Genomic DNA, 13,393 nt, shown 5'->3' with positions numbered 1-13,393 from the left:
CAAAAAATTCAATTTTTGACTTTTTTTTTGCAAAATTAAAAACTTTGTTGACTTTTTTTTTCAAAATGGACCAATTTTTAAATTTTTTTTTCTCAAAAAAAAGCTTAGATATTTTCCTTGAAGATCTATTTGGTCTCGTAGTGGGATGCGAGTTCGATATCTATAAAAATAAATGTTTTGTAACTCAAAACATGCAATTTTTTACTTTTTTGCAAAACTTTTTTCCAAAATGAGCACATTTTTTAATTTTTTTTTTGCTCAAAGGGAAGCTTGGGTCTATTCCTATAAGAATAGTCGCTAAGTGGGATGCGAGTGGGATATATAGCAAAATAAATGTTTTGTAACTCCTGGGTACCTTTCCTGTGTTCTGAAGTTCTGGACAATTGGGTGGATTTGGCTCCCGTGGTAAAAAATTTACATTATTGTTTGAATACAACTCAAGGTGCTTTTTTCCATAGTGGCATGATGCCACCAGAAATATAAAGGCACTCGGTGCGGTTTTAAGAAATGTACAAAAAAAAATGTTTTTGTAGACACTCCGTAATATATATTTCTGTCATTATCGTGTTTGATGTCACAAATGATTGCCTTCTTTTTCCACAACTGCAAATATCTTGCCACACAATAAACTTCTTGGGGAAATTTGTTTGTTTTTTTGTCCGGTATTATTCTTGAGCATTACCTCATACATCGGAATTTTGTATAAAATTTTACCTCAATTTTTTCGCTCATTTTTTTCATAATTTATTAACCGCATTGCGATCTTGAACTTTATACGATTTCAACCCTGCACAACAGAGCATTTAACTTTATGAGCTGCTTTTCTGATAGATATGTTCGGTGCTTTTCGAAAGATTTGTTCGACTTCTTTTGCCTTACGAATATCACATAGAACTTTTTTCTTCCTGATGCAGGTTTTCTTTCAATGATCAAGTCTTTAATGGCTTTTAAAACAGTGTAACGATGAACCTTCAGATGGTTTGCTATTTTTTTGAAAGCTATTTTGGATTTTTTTGAAAAGTTTTAATTATTTATTCACGTACTTATTTTCGCTGTCCATTTTGACCGAAATAATGGTTGAAAATTAATGATTTAGAAAATAATATCTGACATATTTTTAAAAGCTAACGTGATTAAAAAAAATTATATTTTTGTTGAACCAAGGATAAGTTTTGGCTGAAATAGTATGTATACATTTTTTTTCGGACTCACTCTTTATACAGTGGTGGCCAAGAATTTAAGACAAACATTTTTTTTGCTAAATTCCATGTAATTGTCAATTATTTGTTCAAATATTTCCACAAATATGTATGCATGAGGACTGTTTTAACACACAAGTTTGTTTTATTCGACTGTGTCAATTCATACATATTCACCATGAACACATAACATTTTTCTACAACTTGACAAAAAAATTGTTTTTTTAAATAATCATTTTCTCACATTATATCATTATAATTTTATTATTATAAAATATTCGGACCAAATTTCGTATTTTTAGTTCCATTAGTTTCGGTCATATCTTGTTATTAACAGCGGATGTTCGCTGAGGTGGGTCAACGTATTTCCACATATCTTTGTCCATATATGTTTTACCGATTTTTCCAAATATTTTCAAGAAACTAGAAACATTAATAATAAATTTCATACCCTTAGAGGTCCTTTTATTTTGGCTCTATCGCACTTAAAATTCAGTTGATGAAAAAAATTCAAGTATTTGTCTTAAATTGGTGGCCACCACTGTATGTACAAATATGAATAAAATAGAATGGACGTCCATTCTAAATAGACAACACAATGTTAAATTCATACTAATATACAGTCATTTGTAGTGCAAGTGCACAGGAGGAGTTAGACTTTCAGATAAGTGTGAGAAGATAAAAGGCACCAAATGTGATTCCCTCCCAAGGTGGCCTACTGTAACTGTGCTTAAATGTTATAGCCTCAAATGCAATATTCTTAAAGTCTAACTCCTACTCTATGTTTCAAAGAAATCTAACCAGTTCTATCTATCTATTATTACCATTTATTTGGCGATTGGCTCCAATGCAGTGTTTCAAAGTATATTTTAAAGCTTCTCAGCCACACCAATTTGTGGTGTTTGTCACTGTAAATAGAATGTAATAAATGAACCATTACAGGTTCAAAATATCCAAAATTCCCTTCCATAAGTTCTGTACAGAAGTCTCTTCTCATAGTCGAATGATGCAAAATCGGTCTAAATCTATAAAATTTCTTTGTCTTTGTTTGTCCTGCTATCAAATACGTAAAATTTTGCAACTTTACAAAACCTCAAACTGTATATATGTATATAAATGGCCTGCATTTGTGACACTGAAAACATACATATCGTCACCTAAAATGCAAAAAGGGCCTATCAACACTTTTTTAAATTTTACAGGAGACACAAAAACATAATAAAATTATAAGTGTTGTGGTTACAAATATGATTTTCTTTCTTCAGTAAAGTCGTTATTTTAAAAAAAAAAGAAAGCTAAAAATTTGTGAAGACTCAAAACTCAAAACTCAATTTTTAATTGTTTACTTGTTACGCTCTTTTGCATTTCAGGTGACGATATACTCTTTGGATCTCTTTAACTCTTCTAAGTCTATTATAAATATTGGCATATGAATAATATTCTGTTCAAATAATAGCAAGTAATACTTAAAACGAATAGTTAGTTAATCGAAGTCTATTGAAATTGGTTTGCTCGAAATCGAAAACTTTCGTTCGACTGAGTTAACGTTTGTCGAAAACAAAACAGCAAATGATTTATTTTGACATTTGCTTTTCCTGAGCTAAAAATAAGGATAACAAATTTTGTATGAAAACCTTTACGTTTTCGTTCAACTTGTCGTTCCAGATTTATGTCGCACAGAAAACGAACGAATCATTTTTTCCATATTGAGGAAGAGGACGTTTATATTTAGAACATTAATCAGAGTTAAGCTATATTGTTTAATCTATCAAATTGTACATTCTTGATTTCAAATGATTTTTGCAAAAAAAACTATTATTAATATATTCAGTTCAAATGAAATCTAATAAATAAAAATTAAAATACCCCAGGTTTTCGAAATGTCCGATTTAAAATTTGATCAGTGGCATTATTCGTAATTAGGAATTTGTTTCTGATAGAAGGGTAAAGAAGAGGATGTGTTACGATTTATGATTATGCTAAGAGGGATTCAATAAAATTTGACAAATTGTTGTAAAGAACTAAATATTCCATTTTTTTAGAAAGAAAACTTGTTCATAAAATACTTTCTTCATACAGTTAATTGCTTTGATTATTTCCTGCACTGTTTTATGTTTTTTTTTTTGGTTTTTTTTCTATATCAGTTTTTATTTATGGTATTTTAATTTAATTTAAAAAAAATGAACAACAAAATAAGTTTTTTAAATTTTTTTCTTCTTTTTTTGTGGTTTTTTTCATATAAGTTTTGTTAAAATTATAATAAAATATTTGTTTCTTAAAATTGTTTTATTTTTAAAAAAATAATGAAAATTATTATATTTTTCTTTGCAGATGTTGTTGCAAATTTCTTCAGTTTTGTTTTTTTTTTAGTTTTTCTTTGGTTTTAATTAATTTAATTAAATTATTAATTAATCGTTACGAGAGAGATTGTGATGAAATAATTAAATAACATCGATGGAGAATGGTTGGTAGCTACGTAATTTTTATAGATGTTAAATAAAATATTTAAGATAGCTGATCGTTTCTTTCGCACATTCTGGCAAGAAATGCTGAAAAAATTAAAGAGAAAAATGTTTATTAGAATAAATTAAAATAAGTGAAAGTCTATAACTATGGTAACGTTTTTTTTATATTAAAAACAAATTCTAGTCGATTTTGAAAATTAGATTTTGAATTCTATAAATTGTTTAGTTTATGTTAATATGAAATAATTTAGCTAACAAGATTTTAAAGTTGTTTGATTTACAATATTCAATACTTTTTTAATAACAATTTTTACTTTTATCGATTTTGTTTTATAAAGACAAGTATTTTTGACAAGTATTCGGAAATGTTTACATAAACGGGAATGGTTTCGATTACAAATTAACCTTCACTAACTGACACTAATCTCACCTTTATCTGCAAGATGACTTAAATTAAAATAACTTGAATACATAATGGATTTTGAAAACTTACCGTTTAGTCGAAGACAACGGGGTCGCTCATCAATCTTTGGATGAATTCTGTGATTTGGTTGATTTACATTCAAAAGATACATTTAGGTAGTGGTTGGTGGTGTTGGTGATTGGGATAAAGGTAAAGTGTAGGTGCATTTGGATTTTTATTGTGATTTTTTGTATGTTTTCGAAAGTGGTGGTGTCGTGGTGCATAAAGTGCATTTCAGTTGCAATAGTGTTTGAGTTTTTTTTTTCAAGATTACGTTGATGTGATACATATAGATAATAGGAAGGTGCCAGGTGTTTCACAAAAACACACACATAATAAATTGACATGAAAATAATACAGATAAATTGGAAAAGTACAAATATTAACATATGTAAATCTCAAATATACACAGACATAGAAACATAATTTGAATGAAAGTTATTATTATTTAACTTACGGGCATAGGGGATGAAACCATCATCATCCTCAGGGTCCATACAGTCAGCGAAGAGTTCCTCAACCTGTTCGTCTTGCAAGTTTTCACCCAAGGAAAGGAGGGCGTGTTGCAATTCAGCCAAGAGCATGGTACCGTTTTCTTCCTTGTCGTACAATTTCAAACATTCAATGAAATCCTCGTAGCAACCTTGATCCTTTTCCTTCTTGACTTGAGAGTAGATGGGAAGGAATTCTTCAATGGTTAACTTCTTCTCACCACGCTTCTTGGTGCCGCCCATCTTTTCAATCAAAGCCAAAGTGGGGTTCAAGTTCAAAGAACGGAGAGCATCACCTAGATCGACGGCATCAATGCCTTCGTTGGGGCTACCCATAACTTCGAATACAAATTCGACATCTGTTGGAAAAGGAGGTAGGGGTGGATTCTAATTAGTTTTTGTTTAAAAGTTGTTGGTTGCATTATAATGTCAGCATGTCAGTAATATAGGTCAGTCAGTTGATATGTAAGTAGTTACTTTCTAACCTCAAAGTGTGTATTCATATTTTTAATTATTTGTTTTTAAATATTAATGGATTATTATCATTGTTTTTATTACTTTTATATTTACTTTTGACTTAAAGTAACGACATTTTCAAAAAGATATTTTCAAAATTCCAGGATCATTCAAAAAGTATATTCCAAACAGTTACAAAACTAACTAATAATCAATACATTACATTAGAAATATTTAAAATTTCTAAATGTTTCCTTTTTAAAAGAAACCTTGCAAAACATTTTTTTAAAATTGAATTTTGAAATATTTCAATATTTTGCTTAACATTTCGAAAAATGTTGGAATATTTTATAGCTAATACAACAGATATACAAAATTCTTTAAATCAAAATTTAATTAGAAGATTTAATATTTTATAATATTTTAAAGTACATTTAAATTAAATGTTTAACCTATTAAAAATCCAGAGTTTATTTACAATTTAAGAATTTATATTGACCTATTTAAGTAAAAAAAAATATTTTTTCTTTGATCATTTTCAGATGTTCTGAATCGAGGTCACTGTATTTTAAATGCCAAATCAGATAAAAGGCCTATATATCTTAACATAATGGCTGACATCAGTAACATAAATGTGAGTAAATGAAGAAATATTTACAAAATAAAAAAATCCCTAGTATTTATAAAATTTCCAAAAATATTTGTATGTAGTTTTTGCATAATATGCCAAACAAATAATTTTAATTTAAAAGGAATTATTTGTTGATGTACATATATAAATAATGAATACATAAAATGTATGTATATAATAAATACTCCCGTTTTTAAAAGCTACTGGGCGTATTTGTATTATGACATAACAACAAATACATTTACGAAATCTGACACCCAAAAATAAATATTCCGAAAATTTCAACACTCATTCTACACATATACAATCATTATTTTCTTCTCTATATACACAATTATGTATGTATGTATATATATATGTATGTATGTGCATAAATATCCTATTCAAAATATCTACATTGAAATCATTTTGAAAAAAAAAATAATGAATGCTATTGAGCAACATAAGAAAACTCGTATATATTTTGCCAAAATTAGACATGCGTTTGGTTCGTATCTCGTAGGCATAGATATATAAATATTTTACGAAATTCTTACGAAGCCATAGATCGTTTACGATATACATATATACGTATGTATATATTATTTTTGTTCTATATTTGCATTTATTACTCTTTGGCATTGGTTTGTTTTTGTTGTGCACATTTTGTTATTTTCTTATTTCATCGATCGTATTTTCAATATTATTTGTATCTCTCACGCTCTTTTCATCTGTTGTATTCCGTAAATATGAATGAATTTCGTAGAGAGCATTTGGGAGTTTTTGTTTTCAATACTATTATTGTGTGAACAATTTTAAAAATAGCTCACTTTATAGCAAACATCTATAATTATTTTGAATGTTTTTTTTCTTGTAATATATTGAAATATTTTATATTTTTTAAGGTTATAAACCTTTATAGAAAAATGTATTCATTTAACTTTTTTTTAAATATTTTTGGTTTCGATTGGTATTTTAAACACTTTTTGAAAGTTAAACATTTTGGTTAATTGTTTAAAAATATTATATAATTCCAGAATTATTTCAACTTCAATTCTTCTTTTTTTCAATTTATAATAATTTTTCACTTTTTTGTCCACTTATTTAAATTATTTTTTATCTTTGAGGTTAGAATTTGTATACTATCTCCATTTGATTAGTTTGATAGTTAGGTTATACTGTCACGGTTATAAAACGTAATCCTTTATTTAGTGCCACTGCATTATTCAACTTACTTTCAACTTCACGCTTTGGTACATCGGCCTATTTTAATATTTTTTTGGAAAATGAAAAAAAAATACGAAAAACATTAAAAAAATTGTTCTACAAAATATTAAAATAATTTTTCATGTTCCAATAAGAAAAATATATGGAATCACTTAGAAAATTTTTTTAAAATTATATTTTTTTCATATTTTAACGGAACGTTTATTTCACTCACCATTTTGACTGTTGGATGAGAAAATACAACTAACTCGCGGATGAGCTCGGTCTTGACTGAACACTTTTCGTCGCTAACAATTTGTAAAGGTAATTCCTAAGGTGGATATCTAAACACACAAATTCGTATGTGTACATAGAATTAGTTACTTATACACTTGCACATCATGTCAATGTGTTGCGTTTTTATACATGCACATTTTCATTTTGAGTATATAGTAAATGGAAATGACGAAATTATAGTATTGGTGTTAGTTACGTCCTCACAAATACACATGAAATTTAAAAATGTTTTCTTGTTTAGATCTTTGAAATTTACTTTCAAAATTGTTTAAGAAAAACAAAAAAAAAAAAAAAAACATTAAAAGAAAAATATACGAAAATACCCAGTAGTTATCAGAGTTTCTAAGGAATTTATTCTTAGAAAAAAATGCATTAATCATATTTGGCTAACGATTTCCTCTAGTCTACTTACTTTCGCAGATACAAAAAATTGTTGTGATTTTTAACCAAATGAACATACAACACCAAATACTTGTAAAAATATTCCGTATAGACAGAGGAGTCGATTTATCAGATAACATATGGTCACATATATCAGGCATATTCATGAAATCGGCCCATATATGGCCGAGATATAACATAAAACAAAAATTACACACAAATATTAACTTTTGGAAGCTCGTATAGAACTAATCTGTTAGAAATAATTTCTGATTCATCCTATAAATGTCCGAGACATTAATCCCCTTTTTCAATTCTACACCATTTCTATTTGAAATTGAGAATATCAAAATTTATATTGAGAAATCCAATTTATTATTGAGAAAATACTAATTGTAATTCAGAAAGACAAATTAATATTGAGAAAAATCAAACTGAAATACACAAAAACAAATTGATATTACGATAATATAAATTGAAATTTAGAATAGCAAATTAATATTGGGAAAAAAATTAAGGAAATACAATTGTTGTATTTTCTTATCAAAAAGATTTATAAATTTTTGTAAAAAAGTATCAGCGATTATTTAGCCATTTTATACAGCCCGTTTTTTTCAACCTAATAGAAATTTAATTTAATGCTCAATATCAATTTAGGTTTTCTCAATATTAAGTTGTATTTTCTCAATTACAGTTTTCATTTTCTGAATATTAATTTTGTTTTGCCATTTTCAATTGATTTTTTCTCAATATTAATTTTTCTATTCTGAATTTTAAATTTTCTCAATATTAATTTGAATTTCTAAATTTCAATTTATTATTTATCAACATTGCACACTGTCACATTTGGCCAATCTAGCGGGACAAAAGTAAAATAATAAAAACAGTCCAATTTAGATTATCCAAAACCGAAACCGAATACTTTAAGACTTTACCTTTTCGGTTAACCGATTTTAACGAAATAATTTTGTAAAGCTTATTTCGACCCATCAATAAAAAAACATTATTTTTTTATTACATCTCCATAACTGATTCTATATGTGGTCAAAATTTGGTGAAATTCATCTTCCACATAGTGGGTCAAAAGATCAATTAAAATATTACTTTTGTTCTTAATTATTTCGAAATGGCAAAAAAATTATACATTATTGTTTTATTAAGGGGACGATTTGTACATATTACTTAAAAATATTTTGATAACATTTTTAAAAATATTCATTTATATTTCAGAAAATTTTAGCATTTGACAATATTTCGTAAAAGATGCATAAACCATAAATTAGAAATCAAATTAATGGTTTTTATAATAGGAAATAAATTAAATATGGATTTAATACCAAAAAGTTAATTTATAGCTGTTATTTGTTTCATTGTTCCGAAAAAAATAATAAAAAAAGGTGAAATTGTGTGTTAAAATCTATTTATTTTTCAATTACACATGTAACTTTTTTTTACATAACAATAATGTCTATAAAATAACTTTAAATAGACCTTTTTCATATTGAATATAAATTGTATATAAAACCGGTTAACCGGTTTTTTAGAATAACAAATCCGAAACCGGGTTTCGGTCAAACCGTGTCATAATTTTTGGATATGTATCGGAATACACTCCTACTAGTATGGAAATAGGATGCAATAGACTAGAATTAGAAGTTTTTGTTAGTTTAAAAAATTAGAGTTGTTGAAATTGTGAATTTATATTTATGTGAAAACGTTGTTGATAAAACTTCAAAAAAACACGAAACACTTTTTAAAATATTTAAATAAAAAATAAATATATATTTTTAAATTTATAAAATAACGTATTAAAATTTTACGGAAATGCTTATATAAAGGATTTTACATGGGCTATAACTTTTGAATCCTGTAGTATCCTGCAAAGATCTGCTCATTGTGTGTCCTATCCCAACTTGCCTGACAAGTATTTTATAAACCAAAACCATGGCCCTATGAACTGAATTTCACACAGAATTGTTTATGTAAAATCTGGAAATTTCTTGCAATTGAGATGTTTTTAAAAAATGGGCGTGGAAGGTACAATCCCGCCCACTTTCTATATCAATGTTTAAACCTTAACTTTTAAAATTGATTTTTGTCCCGCTAGATTGAATAAATGTGTATTTTCAATTTGTATTTTCTCAAAATTAATTAAAATTTGTCAATATTCTCGATTTAAATTTTGTTTAAATTTGCAGTTATTTGAATAACAAATTCTAAGACTAATTCCTGGGAATCAAGAGCTTTTTTAATTTCCTCCCGGGAAGTGAAAAAGTCAGGGAAATTAGGAATCCTACCAAAAAACTTTTTGATTCCTAGGAAACAAAATTTCTTAAGTAAAAACTTTTTTTTGGAAAATCGTCGAACATAAATTTTATTTTCCATAAATAGTGAATGAAAATAGTGAATCTCCCAGCAAAATGGATCTTACTGAATGGCAGTGATCCTGAACAATGACATAACCCAGCGGTTAAGCAAGTTGTCAATGTATCTCTTATAGACAGTTTGCTCATTTGACACTTGTGTGCTCGTTGTAGTGCAGAGAGAAGTCAATTGGTTACTTTATACATACCAGGTAATTTAGCGCGAAGTCAATTGTCACTTATGTGTCTCTAAGTAATCTAGAGTGTAGTCACTTTAAACGTTTTGTGCTTATTTCGTATAAACTGGTTTTATACAAATTGTGTTGATATAATTCTCATACAGTTTATTTTAGCTTAAGTATCTTATATCCCATATAACCTGGCGTGAAGTCTATTATTACTTTAATAGTCACTTTAAATACTTATTTTGTACAGCACTTTAGAAAACAGTTATTTTACCAACCAGAAGAAATCTATTGCAGAATTGTCAGAGAAATGTTTTTTTACAATACTGGATTGTCTATGAGATGTCTTTTTAACTGACTATTTAAGGCAAATGTAAAAATAACTAGTTATGTAGCTAATCAAGTAATCTGTTAGGTACCTAATAAGGTAACTACTTCGGATCATCTCATTTTAATTCAAAAGGGTCAAAAATAACTAATCACGTAGCTATTGTGTAACTAGTTCCCTAAGTGATAGGTAAAATCACTAGTTCGGGACAGTCTCCCGGAATTGCTGGGAATTGGTAATAAACTTGCTTGAGTAAAACTAAATACATACAAAGAATATAATAAACCTGATACAAGAACGAAGCAATTGATAAGGATTGCTGTAGAAAATAAAAAAAATGTGAAATGTACCACTATTTTAAACCTCTGATTATTTAATCTTACATGACCAAACAATGGTAAACAATATAATAATTACCGTTTACTGTGATATTTGCTAAACTAAGACCCCTTTCACACTAGGCAATTTAGTTGCGCAAGTCTCTTGTGTTTGTAGATGCCAGAGGTAATGTCGGGTTAAGGAGAAGAAAATTTAGCATGCTGTTTTGTTGTTGGGCAAGATATTTGCGCAACTAAATTGCCTAGTGTGAAAGGGGTCTAATTAGAGTATACAAAAACCTGGGAAATTCAAAAAACCGGTTTCCGGTATAACCGAAAAGGTTATGTTGCAGCACAACAACAATTGGTTTAAACTAAAATAATATTTTAGGACATTATGACAATACAACCTACAACCTAATAGCAGACCGTTTGAATCCCCCAATTATTTTTTTGCGGATTTATGAAATTTCTAATTTACATAATTGGTCAATTCTCAAGGTCTCTTATCATGTCGTCATAATGTCCTAATATTTCACAATGGTTTTTATTGCTTTTCAAGCAAAAAATTTCCTAAAATAATACTACTCTGTATGCTATTTTTATCGTAACCAATCAGCTGAGACCTGCGCCGAATGCCTAAGAGTCGGTTATGCCGAGCCGCCGTGTCGTGATATATTAGGACATTATGACAATATGACTGATAAGAGACCTTGTGAATTGATCAAATGCGTTTACATTTGCATTTACCATTTAATACTAATATTAAATTTTATTCGTTATTGTTTTGTCATCCTATTTCCGTATACTAAATCCTCGCAAATTGGACACTTTTGAATAGCTATTTAAGGAATCTAACTTAAGCAATTCTCTATAAAACAAAAGAACATTTTTAAAATGTTATCAATGTTTTTTTCAAAAATATGTTTAAATAAGCTTTAGAAAATATATTTCGTTAAAAAATTCGGTTATAGAAAACCGAAAACGGTCGAGTTTAAAACAATGAAAAAACCGTTTGACCGGTTTTCGGATACACATATATAAAGTATGTTAAATAAAGTAATTAACATCCAAAAGAATGCATTTCTTTCAATATCTGACAAGAATCCAAACGTTCGCTATATAGAGAATATGTTGTTATTTTCTTCGTTCATTCTATTCTAAGACTTCAAGCTAATAGTGGCAACAATACCGAACGAAAATAACAACAAAAACCGAACTATACAACCGCCTGTTGTTTATAGAGCGAAAGCAGCAACAAAAATTGTATTATAGATTTGATCGTATAGTCTCGTAGATCTCCTACAGCTCATTTCGTACCCCCATAATCATAGATACATACTGGCACATACATATAGATCGGGCAGCATCATTCCACCTCCACCTTGTATGAGTAGTATTCGTTTTTGTTATAATTTGGTTTTTCTTCATGCTTGTTTTTGTTGCCCCATGTTGCCTTGTATTAATCTATTTTTATATATATTTTTTTTACTTGTTTAAATTTCTTTTAAAAAAATAATATAATTTTCTTTTCGATATTTGTTTTTGTGTATGATTTCAGTTCATCGCGTATAGTGTTGAATATCAATTTGAAACATACATACATATGTTTGTTTTTCATCTCTATTTTCGTTTTGGATACGTGTAAAAAACAATAAGAATTTCAAAATTTTCAAAATGTTCGTTCATGGATCTTATGCTATGAGTTGTCTGTCGGTCGTTTGGTTAGTTCCGCCATGTTTGTGTTTATTAGTGAAATTTCTTGGTTTCAATATAAATTTGAATTAATTTTTGTATGACCCTGCCAGTTATTTTTCTTGTGTATGCGTTTGCCAATTTAAATTATTTGAAATTTTGTATATAGATTTTTTTGTTTATTTTTCTTTTTTATTTAATTTAAGAATGCGTACTCATTTTATATGTACATATGTAGTTAATTGTGTGAATGTGTTTGTATAATTTGTATCTGGCAACTCTTCAGTTTTCTGCATTTCTTTTCGTGGGTAAATTTAATTTATTCATCTTTATGGTATTTCGGCCAAAATTAGACTATTGAATAAACACAAACACATTTATCCTATAAAATATTGCATGGGTATGAAAAGTACATATATACAAACATACATACAAACATATTTATAAAATGATCTTTATACGAAACAATTTTTAATATTTATTGTGTTAAACAATTTATTTCCTAATTGTACTTGACCATAAAAGTTCAGAAATGAATAGTAATTATATTTGGCATCAAATTGAAGCAAATGTTTTACACATTTTATAACATATTTAAACAAACCGGTGAACAATTCATACATATATACGAAAAAAAACGTCTAAAAAGATATATACAGTCTCATTTTATTGTTAGCTAGTTTTGCTATTTTTCAATATATATTTTGTTTACATTTTGTATTGAAAGTTTCCAATGGCAGTGGAAATAGTGAAAAAGAATCAAGTAAACGAACAGACCTAAATATTACCATTGGTTTCTATCCTGGTTGATTTTTCAATATTATTAAGTTAATTAAGAAGTTATTTATTTCCTATCTCAGTGAAAATAATTTAACGAAATAAGCGAGTCAAATCTCTATGACTTTTGACGTTGCAAACAACGTCAAATAATATAATA

General features: G+C 27.8%; 1 protein-coding gene across 1 annotated transcript; it reads right to left on the bottom strand.

Moving 5' to 3' along the window:
• Positions 1–3,392: 3,392 nt before the first annotated feature.
• On the bottom strand, positions 3,393–7,251 carry Mlc1 (Myosin light chain alkali). The gene is made up of 5 exons (XM_065515840.1): positions 7,126–7,251; positions 6,920–6,947; positions 4,585–4,977; positions 4,158–4,204; positions 3,393–3,748 (listed from the first exon to the last, which is right to left on the bottom strand). Exons 1-4 carry the CDS (start codon positions 7,126–7,128, stop codon positions 4,161–4,163), a joined length of 468 nt encoding a protein of 155 aa, XP_065371912.1. The 5' UTR covers positions 7,129–7,251; the 3' UTR covers positions 3,393–3,748; positions 4,158–4,160.
• Between the last annotated feature and the right edge of the window lie 6,142 nt (positions 7,252–13,393).

The sequence above is a fragment of the Calliphora vicina genome, chromosome 1 (assembly GCF_958450345.1).
Source record: "Calliphora vicina chromosome 1, idCalVici1.1, whole genome shotgun sequence".
NCBI classification, from domain to species: Eukaryota; Metazoa; Arthropoda; class Insecta; order Diptera; family Calliphoridae; genus Calliphora; species Calliphora vicina.
This window is presented reverse-complemented; position numbering and strand designations above follow the sequence as displayed.

What these genes read in the sequence shown, in the direction of transcription:
- Mlc1 (XM_065515840.1), bottom strand. An exon ending in ACCAAAGCGTGAAGTTGAAA is followed by an intron (nt 4,978 to 6,919) that starts GTAAGTTGAATA and finishes CTTTTCCAACAG; the next exon opens with ATGTCGAATTTGTATTCGAA. An exon ending in TGGTTTCATCCCCTATGCCC is followed by an intron (nt 4,205 to 4,584) that starts GTAAGTTAAATA and finishes ACCAAATCACAG; the next exon opens with AATTCATCCAAAGATTGATG.